Consider the following 20,855-nt stretch of genomic DNA (forward strand, 5'->3'; position numbering starts at 1 on the left):
TAGGTGAAAGACTAGACGGGCGCCTGGGTGGCACAGTCAGTTAAGCATCTGACTCTTGGTTTCGGCTCAGGTCATTATCTCAGAGTCCTGGGATCGAGCCCTGTATCAAGCTCCATGCTCAGCGGGAATCTGAAGATTCTCTCTCCTGATCTGCCTCACCCCCTACTTGCACACTCATGCTCTCTCTTGCTCTAAAATAAATAAATCTTAAAAAACGGGAAACCACCCAAAAAAGTCACATACTACACAATTCTGTTTACATGAAATGTCCAAAAAAGGCAAAATCATATAGACAGAAAGTAAATTTGTGGTTGCCAGGAGCTGGATGTGGTGGGAACAATGGGGAGTGAATGACTGTTCATGGGTATAGGGTTTCTTTTTGGGGGTGATGAAAATGTTCCAGAATTAGACAGTGGTGATGGATGCACAATTTTATGAATATACTGAATTGTATATTTTTAAAGTGTGAATTTAATCTCAAAAAAATCAATTAAGGCAATATAAACACTTAAAATAAGAGCAAATATAGTGTAATCTGGAGTGGATGGGGAGAAAAAGGGATGAGAAAAGCTACTAAAAATTAAGAGAGGGAATGAAAACTAATGGGGCCACAGAGATTGCCTTCCCAGTATAAAGAAGTACAAAACAAAGCAAAAAACATAAAACAGTATCTTCAGACAATTGACAAATAGGCAACACAGACCATGACCCTCGAGAAAAAGGAAACAAATGAAGTGAGCCCCACAACTGCCCCAGCTTCCTGCCTACTGGCAGTTTCCCAGATGCACCATACACATGGAGGGGTAAGGGAAACAAAGCCCAACAGTCTCACTGAACTGAAGAGACAGAGATTAGAATTCAGGAGACCAAGGAAGCTAAAATTTGTGGGGTAGAAGTACTAGAAGCAAGTTCTCAGCAAGAGATTTCTGGAGATCCATGAAGGGATTCAGTCAAGCTCTTGCCTGAGTACCAATCAGTATGCAGTAAAACCCCAAGGTCTAGAAGAACACCACAGAGACTCTTAACTCTAGGAACAAACAGAGTTGCTGGACGGGAGGTCGGTGGGGGGATGGGGTAACTGGTGATGGGCATTAAGGATGGCACTGATGTGACATGCACTGGGTGTTACAGGCAAGTGATGATTAACTCAACTCTACACCTGAAACTAACGATGTATTATATGTTGGCTAACTGAATTTAAACAATAATAATACAAAAGAACAGCACAGATCAGAAAGCTGAACAAGTCCCACAAGTCATATGAGGTTACCAACAGTTTGTGTTCCCACCTGCCAGAGCAGAGAGACCCTGTAATACACGGGAACTGGGTAGAGCACCAAGAAAGTTACCAACCTAGCAATGGAGGTACATTAGCCGCAGAACAAAGGGTGCTATAAATTTCCCACAACCAAGCTTCGAGGCAAGCCTTAAAAGGATCAAACTAATCCGCGAGCTCCTGAGCTGCACATAATACAACTCAATACTCTTTAACAAAACGTAACAAAACCTATAAACAATGTAAAACTCAAAATTTCTAGCATGTAATAAAACATTACCATTCATGCAAAAAAAAGGAAATAATTATCCATAATCAGAAAAAACTCAATGAACAGAAACAGACCTAGCAATAATACAAATAATGAGATTAGTAAACAAGGACCTTAAAACAGCTATTTAACAACTCTTATAATTATGCTTGAATATATAAAGAAAAATACGAATAAAATAAGAAGAGAAAAGAAGATACTAAACACCCTGATGGAATATCTAGAGATAAAAATGACAGTATCTGAAATTTAAAAAATATACTGATGGAATTAATAACATTGTAAAATCGCAAAAAAAAACTAACAGTTCACATTAACAGAAATGAAGGCAAAGTAAACACTTTTTCACAAACAAAAGCAGAGTGTACTCACTGCCAATAGACTTACTACAAGAAATGTTAAAGGAAATTCTTTAAGCAGAAGGAAAACAATACCAGATGGAAATCTAGATCTACATAAAGTAACGGAGAAAACCAGGAAAAGTATGTGAGTAAAATGTAAAAGATATTTTGCTCATTTTGTAATTTCTATAAAAGATAAAGGCTGTTTAGAGCAAAAACTAGTAATGAAGTATTGTTGTATTTATAATACAGATACAGTTAAAACGTATGACAAAAATACTACAAAGAATGAGGGGGAAAATGGAAGTACAGTGTTGTAAGGTTCTCATACTACATGTAGAATGATCTTAGTTGCAGACTAATGGTTACAGTAGAGACTGTGGTAAGTCAGAGATGTACAGAGCAACCAAAAAACCCCCCAAAAACAAAAAAAATATGTGTAGTTACTAAGCAAAGAGTGAAACTAAATCAAACAAAACAAAAAACCCACCCAGGGTACCTGGCTGGCCCAGCTGGTGGAACATGTGACTCTCAGGGCTGTGAATTCAAGCCCCATGCTGGGTGAAGAGATTACTTAAAAAAAAAATAATAATAATAATAATAATAATGCAATCTTAAAAAACCAAAACCAAAACCAAAAAAATCCCACTTAATCCAAAAGATAGCAGGAAAAGAAAAAAGCAGAATAAGAAACAAAGAACATGATAGGCAGATTTAAACCCAACTATACTGATAGTTCTATTAAACTTAACTGGAGGTTAAGAGTAAAAAGATGGAAAAAGATACCCATGCAAACACAAAACAAAGCTCCAGTAGCATTACTAGTATCGGACAAAGTAGACTTCAGGACAGAGAATATTACCATGAATAAAGATGTACATTTCATAATGATAAGAGAATCAATTAAGAAGATATAATAATCCTACAGGGCACCTATAGGAGTGGCTCAATCAGTTAAGCGTCTGACTCTTGATCTTAGCACGGGTCTTGAGCTCAGGGTCGTGGGTTCAATCCCTGCACTGGGCTCCATGCTGGGCACGGAGCCATGATAATCCTGAATACATACCTAATTACAGAGCTTTAAAACATATAAAACAAAAATGGTGGTCCTGTTGAAGCAGAAAACTCAAAAAAAAAAAAATCATGGGTATGAACAATGCATATTCCTTCCAGGGGTTATCAACAGAATTGCTCGTTATGTATAGAAGTGTCTTTGTAGGGGCGCCTGGGTGGCTCAGTTGGTTACGTGTCTGCCTTTGGCTCAGGTCACGATCCCAGCATCCTGGGATGGAGCCCCAAGTCAGGCTCCTTGCTTGGTGGGGAGCCTGCTTCTCCCTGTCCCTCTGCCCCTCTACCCGCTAGTGCACACGCAGCTCTCTCTCCCCCGCTCTCAAATAAATAAAATCTAAAAAAAAAAAAAAAGCGTCTTTGTAGGGGTGCCTAGGTGGCTCAATCTGTTGAACGGATGCCTTTGGCTCAGGTAATGATCCCAAGGTCCTGAGATCGAGCCCTGTGTCAGGTTCCATGCGTAGTGGGGGTATCTGCTCCTCCCCCGACCCCACTTGTGTTCTCTGTCAAATAAATAAAATCTTTCCAAAACAACAACAAAAAACCCCAAAAACCCCAGTAGTGGTGTCTTTGTACCAGTTACAAAGCCCAGTTCTAACTTTAGCAGTCTCTCCAGGTACATGACATAGCATTCCATCTTGCACATGCCCTTGGTTGTCACCTGTATGCAGGTTCACTGCTCCCTGGACAAAAGGTTTGTCCGTTTGCATGTGGTATCAACGAAACAGCCCCCCACTCCCCTAAGCCTGCTGATACCTTGGATGAGTCCTTGTTGGTTTTCCATATCCAAGCCAACTATATTTTGCCCAACTTTCAGTTGCGTTCAACAAAATGTCCTGCCTTTTTACACAGTTACAACCTAATTGTTACGTGGGTAATTTTGGTTAAGTATTTTAAAGATACCAGATTTCTGAACTTCAGAAATTCTTCCATGCTCAAAAAATATATAATTTTCTTGAAAAATGTCACGTGGCTTTATGCTAAAAGCTTGGATGTCTTATTTATCAGAGAGAGCGCACATGTGCATGCGGATGCACAAGTGGGGGGGGGGCAAGAGGCAAGAGGGGCGGCCGCAGAGGGAGAAGAGAGACAAGCAGACTCCCTGCTGTGTGCGGAGCCTGACATGGGGCTTGATCCCAGGACCCTGGGTTCATGACCTGAGCTGAAGTCAGACCCTTAACGGACTGAGCCACCCCAGTGCCCCAAAGCTTGAATGTCTTTAATTAAGTGAACTGTGTCTCTGAACAACCCCTTTCAAAAACAAAACAACCCCAAAACAAAAAAGATGGACCTGAAAGAGAAAATAAATCCGCAATTGTAGTTGGAGATTTCCAAGACTCTTAACTGATAGAAGTAGACAAAAAAAACCATTAAGGGTATAGAAAGACTCGAACACAAACACCAAATCTGACCTGACATTTATAAAACACTACCCAATAGATTACAGATTCTTTTCAAGTACACGAGATAGTCATCAAGACAGAACTTACATGCTAGACCACAGAACAAGTCTTAAGACATTTGGAAAGACTAAAGATCATACAAAATAGGTTTTCTGACCATAATGGAATTACACTAGCAACTAATAACAAAAATACCTGGAAAACCCACAAATATTTTTAAATTAAATAGCTTACTTCTAAATAACATATGGGTGAAATAAAAACTCTCCAGGGGAATTAGAAAATATTTTTAACTGAATGAAAATAAAGACAACTTATCAAAATTTGAGGGATGCAGCTAAAGCAGTGCTTAGAGGAATATTTACAGCATTGGATGTTTATATTTAAAAATACCTAAAAAGATCCAAAATTGATCTAAACTTTACCTTAAACTAGAAAACTAAGAGCAAATTAAACCCAATGTAAGCAAAGGAAATATACTATGAGAGCAGAAAACACTGAAATAGAAAAGCGAAAAAGGGGGCGCGTGGGTGGCTCAGTTGTTAAGCATTTGCCTTCGGCTCAGGGCGTGATCCCAGAGTGCTGGGATCAAGCCCCACATCAGGCTCCTCTGCTGGGAGCCTGCTTCTTCCTCTCCCACTCCCCCTGCTTGTGTTCCCTCTCTCGTTGGCTGTCTCTCTCTCTCTGTCAAATAAATAAATAAAATCTTTAAAAAAAAAAAAAAAAAAAAAGAAAAGAAAAGTGAAAAAGCCCGAACATGGGGCTCACTCCCAGAACCCCAGGATCATGACCCGAGCATAAGGCAGACACCTAACAGACTGAGCTGCCCGGGCGCCCCACCCAGGCACCCCTGTCCCTCTGGCTTTAGACTTCAAGTCATCTGGACATGCAGAAAGGGACTCCCCCGGTAAGGGAAGCAGAGTAGGAAGGCAGGAAACCAAGCAGGAAGGTAGCCATAAGGCCCTTCAGAAACTGAAGCTAAGCAGGCTGTACCTTATAAATCAGATTATCTATGTCCATCTCTGTTTTCCTTCTGCTATTCCTGGCCCTCACCAAAACCTTGCTTAAATGTTCCAGCCTTATTTTGTAGTTCCTACTAGGACTGAAGGCAACGGTCCTGTGTCCAGGCTCAGGCTAGTGTGCTGCATGTACCTAAAACAAGGATGATGAGAGGATCCAAAGTGGTAGTGGCAGCAATGATTCCAAGAGTCCAAGGAAGAATGAAATTTTAGAGGACAAGAATAGGGCTTTAAGGTCCAGCCACCTCTTACCCTACTGGATATTTCCCTCTATTATCAATCTTCGAAGAGCAAGAAATTTTATTCCAAGTACTTTACCTTAATACACCTCAGGAAATAAATTCCAATATTCTATTATCTGATCATAATCCCTGATCCCTCTAATTAATGACAGCAAACGTTTATTAAGCAATTTACTGAGTAATAGAACTTACTACATTCATTAATTCTCACAAAAGCCCTCTGAGCTAGGTAACACAACAGTACCCCCATTTTTTAAAAAGATTTACTTGAGAGAGAGAGAGGGAGAAGCAGACTCCCCACTGAGCTGGGAGCCTGACGTGGGGCTCCATCCCAGGACCCAGAAATCATGACCTGAGCCGAAGGCAGATGCTCAACCATCTGAGCCACCCAGGTGCCCCTCCCCATTTTTTAAAAAAAAAGTTTATTTAATTAACTAATCTGTACACCCAACTTGGGGCTCAAATTCACAACCCCTGAGATCTAGAGTCGCAAGTTCTTCCAACTGAGCCAGCCAGGCACCCCATCATCAGTATCCCCACTTTATGAAGAGAACTAAGGCCCAAAGTGGGTGACATGCCCCAAATCCCAGCTAGTTATGTGACAGAGCTGCGATATGAACCTGACTGGACTCCAGAACCTGTGCTTCTAATCACTTCTAAACCTTTCCCTAACCTGTGATACTACTCAGGCTCTCACCTCTCACGTATCTACTCCTCTGATCCTACACTTTCTTCCAAGGCCTTTGGCCTCTTCTGGTCTCTTCCTACCCCCCCTCCCAGCCAAACAAATCCAGGATCCCAATAGGGGCCAGCACTCTGGATTTCCCTGCATCTAATCCCTTACCACTCCACAACAGTCCTCTGGCAAATCCCAATCCTGAATCACCTCAACGCTATGATACATCCACTTTGTCCATCCTGTCACTGAGCAGCTGAGTGTTTCTGGGAACAGCTCACACTAAGAGTTGTCCTCATTGTCTTGAAACCCACCTGGAGCATACAGTCCCTTCAACAACCCTATCATACCTCATCACTGTGCTCAAGTTCAACCCAGGCAAAACAGGAAAATTCACGATTTATTTTAATTTCCCACTCAACTTTACATTCACATCTATCCAGACCTCTCTTCTTTTAGGTTCAGAGGACGCTTGCCCTTTACTATACCCCCCCACACAACTCCTCAGACTACTGCTCCATCACTTACCACACTGGTCTGCTGCACACTGAATTGCCCTGGCTCCTTCCTAACGGGAACATGTTCAAGCCAATCCCATTTAAAACTACTGCCTTGACTTAAATCTCCCTCTAGGTGGCATCTAATGTCCTTCTTCTTACTCCAGCTCTGGCAGGTTGCCAGTCCTTGCTGTCTCCACTCCCTCACTTCCCATAAAGCCTCACCCACTGCAATCTGGCTTCTATCCCCACTATTTCTGAAACAGCTCTTGCTAAGGTCACCAATGACGTCCTGACTGCCAAATCCAATGGATACTTTTCAGGCCTTATCTAACTAAAACACTCTTAGGCAACTGACACTGTTAAATGCCCGCCCCAATTCCTGACATCCCTTGGCTCTGATGACCCGGCACTCTTCCAGTCTGGCCACACTGCTGCTCAGTGTTTCCCATGGTTCCAAATTCATCACTCTGCTCTTCTCTTTCCCTACACTTGACCTGGACAATCTTGCTCACTCTTTTTTTTTTTTTTTTCCTATTTTAATGATTTTTTATTATATTATGTTAGTCACCATAGAGTACATCCCCGGTTTCCGATGTAAGGCTCGATGATTCATTAGTTGTGTATAACACCCAGTGCACCATGCAATACATGCCCTCCTTACTACCCATCACCGGTCTATCCCATTCCCCCACCCCCCTCCCAATCTTGCTCACTCTTGAGCTTTAAACCACCACCTTCATGCTGACAGACTCCTAGATCTACATTTTCGACCCAGATATCTTCTCCAAGCTTCAGACTGCAAAAACATCTCCATTTGGACATCTTACAGGAGCCTCAAAATTACCCCTCACTGCTCTTTCTCACCTCATTTCTCCCTCAAAAACTTAAAGTATTTTTCAGCAAATCTAAGAGACCATTGATTTAAGAAGCATCGCTGGGGCGCCTGGGTGGCACAGCAGTTAAGCGTCTGCCTTCGGCTCAGGGCGTGATCCCGGCGTTATGGGATCGAGCCCCACATCAGGCTCCTCTGCTGTGAGCCTGCTTCTTCCTCTCCCACTCCCCCTGCTTGTGTTCCCTCTCTCGCTGGCTGTCTCTGTCTAATAAATAAATAAAATCTTAAAAAAAAAAAAAAAAAAAAAGAAGCATCGCTAAGCGGGGGCGGGGGGGGGGGGGTGCGGGCGCCTGGGTGGCTCAGTCATTAAGCGTCTGCCTTAGGCTCAAGTCATGATCCCGGGGTCTTGGGATCAAGCCCCACATTGGGTTCCCTGCTCGGCAGGAAGCCTGCTTCTCCCTCTCCCACTCCCCCTGCTGGTATTTCCGCTCTGTCTCTCTCTCTGTCCAGTAAATAAATAAAATCTTTAAAAAAATAAATAAATAACAGAAGCAATGCTAAGGGGGGAAACACACATGTACATATATACTTATCTTGGAATGGAAGAAATATGATATAATAAATGCCTGCCAAACAACTCCATCTGGATGTTCTCAGGAACCTCAAACTTGTTACATCCTAAACTAAATCTACTTATCTTCCCTCCTAAACCTGCTCTTCTTCCTATACTCTTCCAGCTGGTAGTGCCAATATCTACCTAGTCAGTCATGCCAAAAACTGTTACTTCCTTTCCCTCTGGCATCCCACCAAAATGAGGCTCTGCTGACTTTACCTGCTAACTACTTATCAAATATGCTCCTGTCTCCTCACTGCTCTCATTACTGTCATCGGGAATTCAGAAGTCTCCAAACCTGATCTCCCACCCCATTCCTCTAAACCCTTCCTACCCACAGCTGCAAGAAGAATCACCTAACACAGAAATCTGGAAAAGTCACTCCTACACCTAAGACCCTCACAGGATCTTAACAAGGCATACAATACCCTCCAGCATCTGGCTCTTGCTTATCTATCCAGCCCCTATTTCTTAACAGTCCCAACTCCACAACCGTACTCCAATCAATCCGAACTTTCTATAGCCCTACACGTATCATGCTAGTTACCTCTCCAGACATAAGGCTGTCTCCCTCACCTGTCTCATTGCATGTCACTTCTTCCGATAAACCTTTCCTCTCCCTCTCCCAGACGGGGCTAGAGTCATTAACTTGAGTCTTCTCACAGATTCCCAAATAATACTATAGCTCTAAAAACACTACATCCTGTTACAGTTCTCTTGTCCACGGATCTGTCTCCCCAACTAGGTTGGCCAGCTCAACCAAAGCAGAGACTCTATGTTACGTGTAGTGTGTGCGGACCCTTGAACCCAAAAGTTATCAACAAACACCAATGGAATGAATGAGTTACATAATTCTTATTATTTGACCCTTGGAGGGAATAAACCAACCTAAAAGGATAAACCTTTTTCTTATACTAATAAACCCCCAAAAACATGAGAAATTTTAAGTAAGATATACTAAGATAATGGACGCCTGGATGACGCAGTTGGAAGAGCACACAACTCTTGATCTTAAGGTTGTGAGTTTGAGCCCCAAGTTAGGTGTAGAGATTATTTAAAACAACAACGACGACGACAACAACAAAACTTAAAAAACAAAACTAAGAACATGTATCCTTAACAAAAGCATTCAGCCTAATAAGAACCTGGCATTTCTCTTTTTGGCATTACTGATGCTCTTAAGAGTGTCAGCTAAGACATTATGTGCCCCATTATGACGGCAGGAAAGACGGCAGGAAAGGCAAGGTGACTTTTTAAACCCTGCAGAAACTTAAGTATACACAGTTAACGAATCCCCAGATTATTCTTTCTCAATTCCAGCTGCCTTCAGCTGGGCCTTTAGAAGCAACTGAAAGGGAAAATAAACACTGAGATAGCTAGTTATACTTGCTTTTTATATACGTAGTTATTGCTTAAAAGATGAACCATATGAATAAATAATAAGCTCCTGGTAAGATGTAAAAAATGAAAATTTTTGGGGCGCCTGAGTGGCGCAGTCGTTGAGCTGCTGCCTTCAGCTCAGGGCGTGATCCTGGTGTTCTGGGATCGAGCCCCACATCGGGCTCCTCCGCTGGGAGCCTGCTTCTCCCTCTCCCACTGCCCCTGCTTGTGTTCCCTCTCTCACTGCCTGTCTCTCTGTCAAATAAATAAATAAAATCTTAAAAAAAAAAAAAAAGAAAATTTTTGTTCAAATTCGAGAATCCAGCTTCTATTCTTACCTTAATTTAGAGTCATCACAACTACACAGAACTAGGCTGCACATTCCCTACAGGTATTCCCAGAAAGTACCTGAGTTGATTTGATACTCTAAGCTGCTATACCATAAAGCATGGAAACTGGTACACTGGGAAAAGCTGGGAAGAAACAAGAGCCAACCAGGGGAAGAGCTGAAAGGGAAAGGAGACGGACAGAGGACATGAGGCAAGCTAGGGCTGACTGCCTTATATACCTTGGTGAAGGTGGTAGAGCCAGAGGCCATCAGAATCTGACGCACACGGTTGTGGAAGCGCTGCATTGACTCATCATCCACACGCAGGAAACACTGAGCTGTCCGCTCCTTAGTAACCTAAACCACAAGGTCAAGGTTAGTTTGTCTCTGCTACTGCCCTAGAAGCAAGGACCAACTCTGACCCCTGCCCCCCTACTAAACTCTACCCACACACCAAGGCTCAACTGACTGATAATGAAAAGGTGTGATGGTGTTCCTCACCCCTGCACACCCCAAAGGTACAGGGGTGGTAATGCTACCAAGCCCCCTTTCCAGACTGTACCTCATTCTGTAGGTTCCAGACCCCATCCTTGTGAGTGAACTCCTCATAGCTGGTGCGGCATTTAGGTAGGATGCGGCACTCAAAGCCACACATGTTGAACAGCAAGTTGGGGTTGTCCTTACTGTACACAGATACAAAGCTGTTCTCCCACTGAACTGTAGTCACTGACCGTGGCAGGCGGTTCTTGATGTCCCAGAACACTGCCCGACCCCTGCTCACAGAGAACATATGGTCACATCACTCTCCTGGAACTTGAAGGAACTTCCCTCAGAAGGCCAGACTCTCAGTATTCTAGGAGAGTACCCTCCTTCCACCCAGGACACAACCTCATAAATTCCCTCTAAGTGTTCTCTGGGTCCCTCAGGCTGATGTTCTTCCAGCTCCCACAGCCCCAACTTAAGACTCACAAGTTGACATCATGCTTCATGAGGCGCATGCGGGCATCTCGGGGCCAGCACTTCTTGTTATTATAGCCAACGATATTTTCATTGTTGGGGTCAGGATGCTCTGTCAGGTAACGCTGGATCAGGTCCCGAGCCTCATCTGCTGTGAACCTACACCAGGCAAGATGCACTGTGGAGACTGAAATAACCTGGGACCCCATGAGACCTACAGCTTTGCAAATAAAGCCCACCTCCAACCCCCACCCTACTCACAGGACTTCATTCTGTTTTAGAGCCCCAACCCAGAAACAAGTCAACTAAGGTATAATAGCTGCATTCAGAGGCTGGGCATACGCCTCAAGGGTAAGAATGCAGGCAAGCCCTCACCTGAAGAAAATGTGGATGCGATCGATGTATCTGCAGAACAGACGGATGGGGTGGGCAGCCTCGGTGGCTATGTCCTGGAAACTAAGAAAGTCATTTGGCATCTGAGGGGGCCCAGCCATCTCACTGGCCCGGTGCAGTCCCAACACCAGCAAATCCATCACCAAGCCATAGTACTGCACGATGAATGAAGCAAACTGCAGGCCTCTAATGATCCCATAAGAATTTGTATGGTTCATGTCCTAGAACAAAAGATTTACAACTCTGAATGATTCTTAACTCACGGCCATGTCCCAGGCCTCTCTGGGGCCCATCCTCTTTGGTCCTCCCCTCAGCAAATCCTACCCCAGGGAGCCAGACACACCCCTCCCCAATTCCTTGATACCCTGCCCCCAAGACACACCTTATAGTTGATGACGACGTTGTTCTTAGCTGTCATGTAGTCAGCTATGTTGTGGTCCACGATGAGTCGCAGCAGCCTATTAAGCAGGGTCAAGTCGATCTTTTCATACATCTTCTCAAAGCGTGATTCCAGCATAACATTGCACTCACCCTCACTCGTCTCCCACACGTCCTGCAGATTATTGATGCCTGAGGAGTAGGCAAGACAGGTCTCCAACAGGTTAGAAATTCCCTTCCAAGGCTAGTGCCTGCAGTACCTATCATAACCCATAACCTCATCTCACTCCACTCATTCATCTGGACTGCTAAGAGTGTCGGCTTTGCTTGGTTTAACAACCACACTATTGCCCTGGCACCTATGCAGCAAGAGAATAAACTAAGTATACTGCCTGAATGAGAATTTTGATGTAGAACTCAATTCACCTCAGATCAACCCAATTGACCTCAATGTCCAAGGGCAAAGCAAGAAAAACTTTACCTTGGCACCACTTGTAAACAAGCAGAGGAGGTGGTTCTGTGTCAGCAGGCTTGATCCACGGTGGGAAAAGGCGGCGCTTGTCAGCTTCATACCAAAGGTACTGGTCCAAGTAGGCATCAGTGATCTTCTCCAGCGGCTCCACATCATATACTGGCACCAGGTGGCTATAGAGATCCATGAACTCAATGCCCACCTGTTGGACAGGGAAGCTGGCTTACTCGGATCCACCAATCACCTGAGGCAACCCACTACCCTGGGTGCCATGAACGAATAGCATAGCTAACAGAAAACTTGAAGAGGCAGCTTACTCACTTCTTTAAAGGCTCTCTGTGTGAGGAGGTGACGCTTGATGCGGGACAATGCCTCATGGGGGTTGTCATAGGCTTGCTCTATCAGACCTAGCTCCTCCCTCTGAGACTGGTTTAACCGAGACTTCACACTGACAAGGAAAAAGAAAAGATGAACGGAAAAACCAAGAGGAAACCAAACCCAGAAAGGACTGAGGCTAAACCTACTTCCTTTGGCCTCTGACAATGACGCTGTTCTCCACGCTCTCACCTTCCCAAAAGAATCTACCTACTCTATTCCTCACCTGTAAGCTTCCTTGAGCCGCTCCAAGGCCAAGATGAGCAACTTGGTGTCATGCTTGTAGGAGAGTGGGGGAAATGGGATGGGTGAGAACCTCCGGCTCTCCAACCAATGCACAGTGGTGGTATACACTGCCACCGCTTCCTCTGCTGTGATATATGGCCCATCCTGCGAAACAGACGTGATAATCAGCCTCCCACCGTGGCCTAATCCCTGCGGACAAGGCACGGTCCCAAACCAGCAGTGTATCCCTCTGCCCACTCCCCACGTGCAGCCCAGCCTAAGCTGCTTAACCTTCAGGTAGTTGTGCTGTCTCTCCTGTTCCGCCTTCAGATAAAGCCGAGTGAGGCGGCCCAGGTTCTTTTTGCAAACAGTCTTGTCCACAGTGGCTCCACGGCGGATCCGTTCTCGATTGTAGTGGGCAGTGTTGGTCCACCAATCAGCCTTGGCCTTCACATATCGAAGGATCATATTCTCTATGGGTGTTGGCAGCCCAGGTACCTGAAAGTGTAAAAGGCACAATGAGAAAGTGACAGCAACCATGTAACTCCCAAAGGGAGCCCAGGAGTGGTAACCCTATCCCCATGCTTCTTGGAGTTGGGGCAACACCCACCTTCCAGGGAATGTTGGCCTTCCAGCAGCGCCAGGCTTCACTGAGGTGCTGCAGGATCGTCCGGGCCTTGTTCTGTTTGATTCCCTCAGGCATCATGTCCAGAATGTCATGCATCACAGCTGCTCGAAGCTCAAGGTCAAAATGCGACTCCACTCGCTGCTTTGTAACAGTCTTTGCCACCCCCTTGGAGTGTCGGCCTAGAAGTGAAATTGATTAAAAGCAAGATTGCTTTCAATGAGTCTCTACCATCATGCCCCCTCATTAACCATGGTTACACTGTCCATATGCCCAGCAGCTGCAGAAAAGACGAACTATCTCGGGACATTCACAACTATGCTTCTGAGAAATTTCCATCCTGCAAATGCAAGATAGCCTCAAGGCCCCAGAGAGAAACCCAAGAAACAGAATACTAGATCAGAATCACTGGAGAACGGGACCTGTTATAGGCAATCCAGCAGGAAGGGATTTTCAGTCTCAAACAAGGGCAGGGGATAGAACAGAAACATATGATCTACCCATGAAGCGATAATAAAACACAAGTTGGAAACAGAGAAGAACACTCACCTTCAAACTGTCGGGCCAGGAGGTTGCCCAGCCACCGCTCCAGCAAAGGGGTGATGCCACGCATGAAAAACAGCCAGACCCGCCAGCCAGCAGCCCAGAAGCCACAGCCAGGGCCCTTCCCTACAGGGCCCTATGGTCCCAAGCAGAAATCAAGAACGTAAGTTAGCAATTCATTTAGAGAGCAATAGAAAACTGCACACAGGTGGGGTCAAGAGGAACATATCTTAGACAACAGAGGGAAAAAGAGGCAAAACTCTGGGACCTCAACATCTAAAATGCAGTAAATGAGAAATTATAAGGCAGAAACTAGTAACTGAGATTCCCAATTTAAAGGTAGCTTTTGGGATGCCTGGGTGGCTCAATCGGTTAGCGTCTGCCTTCGGCCCAGGTCATGATCCCAGTGTTCTGGGATCAAGGCTCGCATTGGGCTCCCTGCTCACAGAGTCTGCTTCTCCCTCTGCCTGCTGCTCCCCCTGCTTGTGCGCTTTCTCTCTCTAGCAAATAAATAAAATCTTAAAAACAAAACAAACGGCAGCTTTGGGGGGGGGAAGTGTTACAATTCACAAGGTGAGGGCAAGTAATGACACACTTAGAGGCTCTCTCTAAGTAAGTCCCAGGAAAGAGCCCTGACTAGACCTAAAAATTGAAATGGATCTGAAACTCAGGGTCCTGAGATCGAGCCACGCATCAGGCTCCACGCTGAGCATGAAGCCTGCTTAAGATGCTCTCCCTCTCCTCCTCCTCCCTCCCCCCACAATGAATGAATGAATGAATGGAGAAAGTGAGAGCAGAAGGGCAGGGTCCCACCGTATTGAAGCGGTAATAGATGAGATGCTTCAGGTCCTTGCACATGCGAATCTGCCGCATCAGCTTGTATTTGTACCGGTACATGCCTGTCAGTTGCCCCACATGAGCAAAGATATACTGCAACCCATCTGCCAGCTGCAACACAATGATCCCATGAGGCTTTACACTACAGCCAGCTCCATGATCAGCTCAGGCTTCATTCAGATTCCCTACCCGTGGCAGGGATGAGAGATACTTGGCCTCACCTGGAAGGCATCCACATTGCCCAATCGATACTGCACATGACTGTCCACCACCAGCTTAGTTAAACGCAAAACTTCCCTACACAGATGGAAGGCATTCCCAAAACGAGATTTCTTTCTTTCCTGGAGAAGGTGCCAAGAATAGAAAAAACATTAATCAGCAATGGTCCCAAGTGGATGGATGCCTTCCTCAGAGGACAGAGCAAAATCCGTCCATCCCTCAAGCCCAGAAGACCCTTAAGGTACAATGCACACACCTTGGTGGTGAGGGTCTTGACAGGTTTAAGATTGAAGTTGTAATCCAGATGCAGATAGTTGAGGTTTTTACGGTGAATGAGAAGGTTGAGCATGTTATAGCCCTGGCGGCAAACCTGCAGCCCCACCTCCACCCAGTCCAGCTTCGTGGACTGAAAGAATTTGGTGGCTTTGAAGGAGCGGAACAGGTACCTGGGGTGGGAATAAGTCAGAGAGGGAGAGTTAGCTTCCTGGTTAACTCTGGAATAAAAGAAGTCTGAGCAACGACCCTCAGGCACCTTACCTCTTCTTTTGGGCTTTAGGGGGTCGGTGCTTCAGGGCATTCAGCACATAGTACTTCAGCAGTTTCTGGTAGGAGACCCTCACTTTCACAGGCTGCCCAGCAGGACAATGCTCCCGATACCTGGGAAAACAAGCCAACCAGAGCTAGCCCACCTCTCCTTCTAATCCCTCTGGAAAAGGCTGCATGCCCACCCAGTTGGGAGTCTTTTCTCCTATACATCCACTACCATCCCCCCAGGTAGTCTTACCAGTTCTTGACAAGGGGGATGTCCAGGGCCCGGCGGGTGCGACCAGAGCGTAGGTTGAAGGGCCGTGGGGCCCAGAGCAGGGCAATGCCATTGGCTGTATTGTCTGTGTAGAGGGGTGTGTCCTTCAGGAAGGGCTCCACAAACTCTGGGAGCTCAAACTCCTCATCATCATCAGGCAACGGTTCCTGGCTCTGAAAGAAGAACCCCCCCAAGGGTTCAGCTCCCATTGAACTGGGCAGAGAATGGGGATAAGAGGGAAACTCTCTGGGGCCGAGCACAGTGGCTCCATCTACCATGGAAACTGGGCTGTCAGACAAGAGAAGCCCTAAAGGGTCAGGCCAAAAGGGCCAAGGGAGCAGAGAACAAGCCAGGACCAACCAGGAAACCAAGAATCACTCCTCACACCCCAACTGGCTCACCACCAAAGGTCTCCCAAATGAGCCCCACTACCTTAGGTAAACACAAAAACTATGCTAGGGTAAGGAGGTCTGTTAAGAACACTATGGAACGTGGGTAAAAATCAAAAATATTACTCCAAGTGTAAAAGGCCAATCACAAAAGACCACATACTGTTAAGATCCCATTTATATGAAATCTCCAGAATAGGCAAATCTACAAAAACTAGGAGTTGCCTAGGCAAGGGAGGTTCGAGGGAAACAGAGTGACTGCTAATGGTATGGGGATTTCTGGGATGATGAAAAGTTTTGAAAATTGCCTATGGGAATCGCTGGACTACTTTGTGAAAAAACTAAAAACTGCTGAATTGTACACTTTAAATGAAGGACTTGTATGTAACTATATCTCAATAAAAGGACTGAAAAAAAGGCCATAATGCAAACAGACCAGAATATACAAAGTCCCAATCACAGAAACCCAGATAACACCAATAACTTACTTTGAGCCAAGTGCTGAACTGTCAAATTAGCTTAAAACTCAAGAGGAACACTAAACAGGATGACAAACATGTCTCCCTGTAGCTGAATTTTTATCTAGTAACACTTCAGCCACGGTCAGGAAATTTCTCTCCAAAGAACTAAGGTCAGGGACGCCTTGGTGGCTTAGTGAGTTAAGCGCCTGCTTTTGGCTCAGGTAATGATTCCCAGGGTCCTGGGATTGAGTCCCACATCAGGCTCCTTGCTCAGCAGGGACCTGCTTCTCCCTCTGCCTGCTCCCCTTGCTTGTGCTCTCACTCTCTGACAAATAAATAAATAAAATCTTTAAAAAAAAAAAAAGGAACTAAGGTCAATTGTTTCTCCTTCTCACCTTGACGGAGTGCCTGTGAGAAATTGGGTTGATCAAAGGATCAAAGTAGAAAGCTGGGAGATCAGGATCCTCAGTTTTGATGAACACAACGTTAGGAGTATGGTACCTAAAATGAAGGAAGAGTAAGCTCAGGTTCTCTGGCACCGGCCCAACCCCCCTTCCCCCCCACCTTTGCTTTGGTTCTCACCAGGTGAGGTGGACATGGTGTGGGAGGTTGTTGTATAGATAAGGAAAAGCAATCTTGTATTCAGTGCGGATAGGCTGCCGGATGATGATTTTGTTAATATCGTTGAATTCATTCCAGTCTTCATCCCTAGGGTACAAAATAAAGGATGAGCAGACTACTTGGGGAGTTTGGAAACCACAACGGGATCTCAAGGATCAAGATTAGATTTTATACAACCCAAGGTGCCTATAATCCCCAATATCTCCAACTTACTGGAGATTGATGTCTCGAACAAGAGGTTCAAATTTGGGGCCTCCAGGAATGGCCATATTGAGCGCCTTGGAGGTAAAGAAGGCCTTCAGATCAAACAGATAGAAGTAGTTGTCATCTACCAAGTCTGTCAGGAGCTGATTGGCTAGGCGGTAGAGTGTAGACATCATGGGCAGTGTGAATTGCCAGCGCTGGTAAGTGGAGCCATTCACATACCTAGGAAAAAAAGACAGGCCTATGTCAGGAAGGTATACCTAGCCCAGCCATTCACTGAGGACTCCTTCTGGACTTCCAAAACTCTCACAGGAGCAGTAACTCCAATCATCACTCACTTCCGGCTGTCCCTCAATGGCTGGTGGTCATAGAACCAGTCCAACACAGGGGCATCCTCCTCAGGGTCCAGCTCTAGCTGAATAGCCTCCAGTGGTTCAACATCTAGGATGTTATCAGCATAGTCCAAAGGTGGCTCCTCATCATCAAAAGGGGGGAACCGCATCCTCTTGAAATGCCTCCTGTCTCTTTTTTCTCGACGCATCATAATCCACATTGACCTAAAAGTCAGCAATGTTACACTACGGTTTCCACCCACTGCCCCCAACCACCACCACCACCACCACCGCCACATTCCAGCCCTTCTCACCCCCACTGGGAGATGTAAACAGGTTCAATGACCCAGGGAATCTCATTAACAAAAGAAATGGCTCCAGTGATATGGTACAGCACAGGCACATCCCGAATCTGCTCCCAAGGCATAGGCATGTTCTCCAGGAGTTTGAGGACTGCGTGGGGCATGTACTTGAGGGCACTGCAACATTAGGGAGAGAGAGGATTATAAATGACTAGGTGTTCTGCTGCCTGTGCCATGCAGAAAAGCCACATGGTATCACAGTACCACATTCCATAGAAAAGCCTGCCTTACAGTCCAAACTCTCAAACTTAGCACACAGATCCTCCTTGACTAGGAACCCTATTCCCCCCCCCCCTTCAATTGTGCCACTCTTTCTCTTAAACTTCACAGTCCCACAATATTGGGCTTCTGTCTCTCTATATCAATAGCTGTCCCTTTAAAGACAGCTTCTGGACTATTACACATTCTATACTCTCTGTACCTTCCCATATAATAATAAAATACTCATATTTTATCGTAGCCATCTTTCTTGTGTCTGTCGTGCCATAGACCATAAGATCCAGAAAGCCCATTATTTTCTATTCACTGCTATATTCCTAGCACCTAGCACAGTTCTCAAAAAAATTTTTTTTATAAATAAACATCTATGGCTATCTTTTTTTTAATAGCTATGTTAGACCAGTTTATTAAGTGGCTAACATTTTTGCTTTTCCAAATGGAAAAAAAATTTGCTAAGGCGCTTACACCTGTATTCACTCAGCTTGGGGCCACAGAAAAACAAGAGTAGAGAGGCCTTAGGAGTTAAATATCCTGAACCTCAGAATTCTGGTCACTGAGGAGTTACAGGAAACAAGAATGTAGTGTCCTGTTATGGGTTTCAACCCATTCAAAGATAGGGACATCTTATCATAGCTTCAACAAGACAAATTAGTGCCAGATCAAGAAAAAAAAAATTAGGGCAATCAAGAGAATAAGTGAAGATCTGGAAATTATCACAGAACCTAGTTTTTTCTCTTCTCTTCTAACCACCAAGATGGGCTGTCAGAGAGAATTCCTGTTCCCAAAATGACAGAGCAGCTATCCAGGATAGCAACCTATGGGTCAGGGAGAAAGGAAAGAGGTCAAAATCCACATGAAATAATTCCAAGAGGTTCCTTACCCCAAGTAGACCCTTTTGTCATGGCGAAACTTCCTGTTGGTCATGTCTCCATGGTCTCGAATGATCTTCCTAACATGTTCTGGGGGCATGTCTTCCTTCTGAGCATCCACAAATCCAAACTTCCGCTTTTCTGCATAGCGCTTGGCCTGTAATTGCTGCCATTTTCGGGCTACAAAGACACCTCAGTTTAAACAGCTGCAAACCCTTAGCCTGATCATCCCCACCTCTCACCCCAGGGTAAGCCCCTCAGGATGTATGAGTTAGGGGTGGGCATACAGCAGGAACACTCCTTTACAACTCTCTTATCTCACTCTGCTTTACTTTTTCCTTTATCACATTTATGACTGTCTGACATTTTTGTTACAGATTAAGTTTTTTATTGTCTACCTCCCTCACTGCAACTTAACCCGTCAGGGCAGGGTTTTTTTTCATTGCTATTGTGTCCTCATAGCTTGGATCAATGCCTGCAAATAACAGACACCGTTAAACACTTAATTAGACGAAAAAATAAATGGGGCTATAAGTAAGCTGACACCTAACGCTCTGACGCTTGCCAAAACCGGGAAAGGAAGCAAACCCGCTGCGCGCACGCGCACAGCCGCCCTAAGCCTTTGGGCCCCCCGGCGCCGCTACCGCACGCGTTCTTTACCTTTCTCTTGCAGCTTCTCCTCCGACATGTAATCTGGCAATGGGGCTAGAGGGCCGGGCACCGGGTTACCCGGCCCTCGGTAAGGAAATACTCCGGCCATTCCCGGAGAATCTGGGAGACAGAGAAAGAAAAAATTGAACGAGCAATAGGGCCCGAGTCCAGCAGGAACGCGTCGACAACCCCGGCCGGCAGTCCCGCTTTGCTCCGAGTTCGTCCAGCCCGGCCAATCCCAACTTTCCGGTCATCCAGCCCGACCCCCATCACGCCTCCCTCAGCCCAGCCCATAAAGCCCACAACGCACCCCCACAGACCCTCACACAGGCCGCCGCTTTCTTCGCAAAGCAATGGCGGCAAACCTACGTCCGCTGTGCGTTCCCAACGCCGGGAAGTACGCAACTCTCGTTCAGCAGTTGACCCAATAGGCGCCCGTGTCCTCAGACGGATTAGAGAGCTCACCAATTAGACTTGCAGATAGCGCCAGAGGGGCGGGTCCATAGGCGGAAAGTTTAGAACGCAAGAGGGTGGGGTCCGGTAGGCGCAAGCTCCGCCTCCCGCCTTTTTCGGGCTGCATTTGGGGACCTGTCGCAGACGAACCTCGCCTTACCGTCCACGATTGGGGGCCGTTAGACTACGAAGGACCTTATTTTTCAAAAATAAATTTGTTAAAATCTGCACATTTCACTGTGTCTAGTTGTGTAAATGTAGACTTGAGGTCGGCTAGCTCCGAGCCCATCAGTCCTTTGTTCGTTCATAACATTCATTCGTTAAGCCTTCGTCTATTGAGTGCCCAGTTATCGGAGGTTGCAAATGCAACAGGGGGAAAAGCCAACCTTCATGGAGCTCATAGGGAGCGGGGAGGTCAAGCAACCCAGGATCTTACAATGCAATGTGACGGGGGTTGGCGGCCGGACATTTAACCCTGCCTGTGAAGTCAAAGAGTTATACAATGAACCTAGAAAAATA

The 20,855-nt window shown here is 45.6% G+C and overlaps 1 protein-coding gene across 2 annotated transcripts in view; it reads right to left on the reverse strand.

Moving 5' to 3' along the window:
• PRPF8 (pre-mRNA processing factor 8) overlaps positions 1 to 20,275 on the reverse strand; it is a 31,295-nt gene extending 11,020 nt beyond the window's left edge. Inside the window, exons 1-24 of one of the 2 annotated variants that reach the window (XM_045773248.2) lie at positions 20,204 to 20,275; positions 19,893 to 20,003; positions 19,244 to 19,412; positions 18,097 to 18,261; positions 17,789 to 18,007; positions 17,460 to 17,672; positions 17,208 to 17,333; positions 17,021 to 17,126; positions 15,758 to 15,948; positions 15,511 to 15,630; positions 15,230 to 15,419; positions 14,976 to 15,095; positions 14,731 to 14,865; positions 13,924 to 14,053; positions 13,360 to 13,556; positions 13,041 to 13,247; positions 12,751 to 12,914; positions 12,471 to 12,597; positions 12,159 to 12,351; positions 11,682 to 11,869; positions 11,282 to 11,520; positions 10,919 to 11,065; positions 10,512 to 10,722; positions 10,190 to 10,306 (exon numbers count right to left, since the gene is read on the reverse strand). In XM_045773248.2, coding sequence (XP_045629204.1) covers positions 10,190 to 10,306; positions 10,512 to 10,722; positions 10,919 to 11,065; positions 11,282 to 11,520; positions 11,682 to 11,869; positions 12,159 to 12,351; positions 12,471 to 12,597; positions 12,751 to 12,914; positions 13,041 to 13,247; positions 13,360 to 13,556; positions 13,924 to 14,053; positions 14,731 to 14,865; positions 14,976 to 15,095; positions 15,230 to 15,419; positions 15,511 to 15,630; positions 15,758 to 15,948; positions 17,021 to 17,126; positions 17,208 to 17,333; positions 17,460 to 17,672; positions 17,789 to 18,007; positions 18,097 to 18,261; positions 19,244 to 19,412; positions 19,893 to 19,992 — 3,774 coding nt within the window. In that variant the 5' untranslated portion in view covers positions 19,993 to 20,003; positions 20,204 to 20,275. Of the gene's footprint in view, positions 1 to 10,189; positions 10,307 to 10,511; positions 10,723 to 10,918; positions 11,066 to 11,281; positions 11,521 to 11,681; positions 11,870 to 12,158; positions 12,352 to 12,470; positions 12,598 to 12,750; positions 12,915 to 13,040; positions 13,248 to 13,359; positions 13,557 to 13,923; positions 14,054 to 14,730; positions 14,866 to 14,975; positions 15,096 to 15,229; positions 15,420 to 15,510; positions 15,631 to 15,757; positions 15,949 to 17,020; positions 17,127 to 17,207; positions 17,334 to 17,459; positions 17,673 to 17,788; positions 18,008 to 18,096; positions 18,262 to 19,243; positions 19,413 to 19,892; positions 20,004 to 20,193 lie in introns of both variants that reach the window. The other variant, XM_045773247.2, reaches the window with a different exon arrangement.
• Between the last annotated feature and the right edge of the window lie 580 nt (positions 20,276 to 20,855).

Source organism: Ursus americanus, chromosome 23 (genome assembly GCF_024610735.1).
Source record: "Ursus americanus isolate L20-20 chromosome 23, mUrsAme1.1.p, whole genome shotgun sequence".
Lineage (NCBI taxonomy): Eukaryota > Metazoa > Chordata > Mammalia > Carnivora > Ursidae > Ursus > Ursus americanus.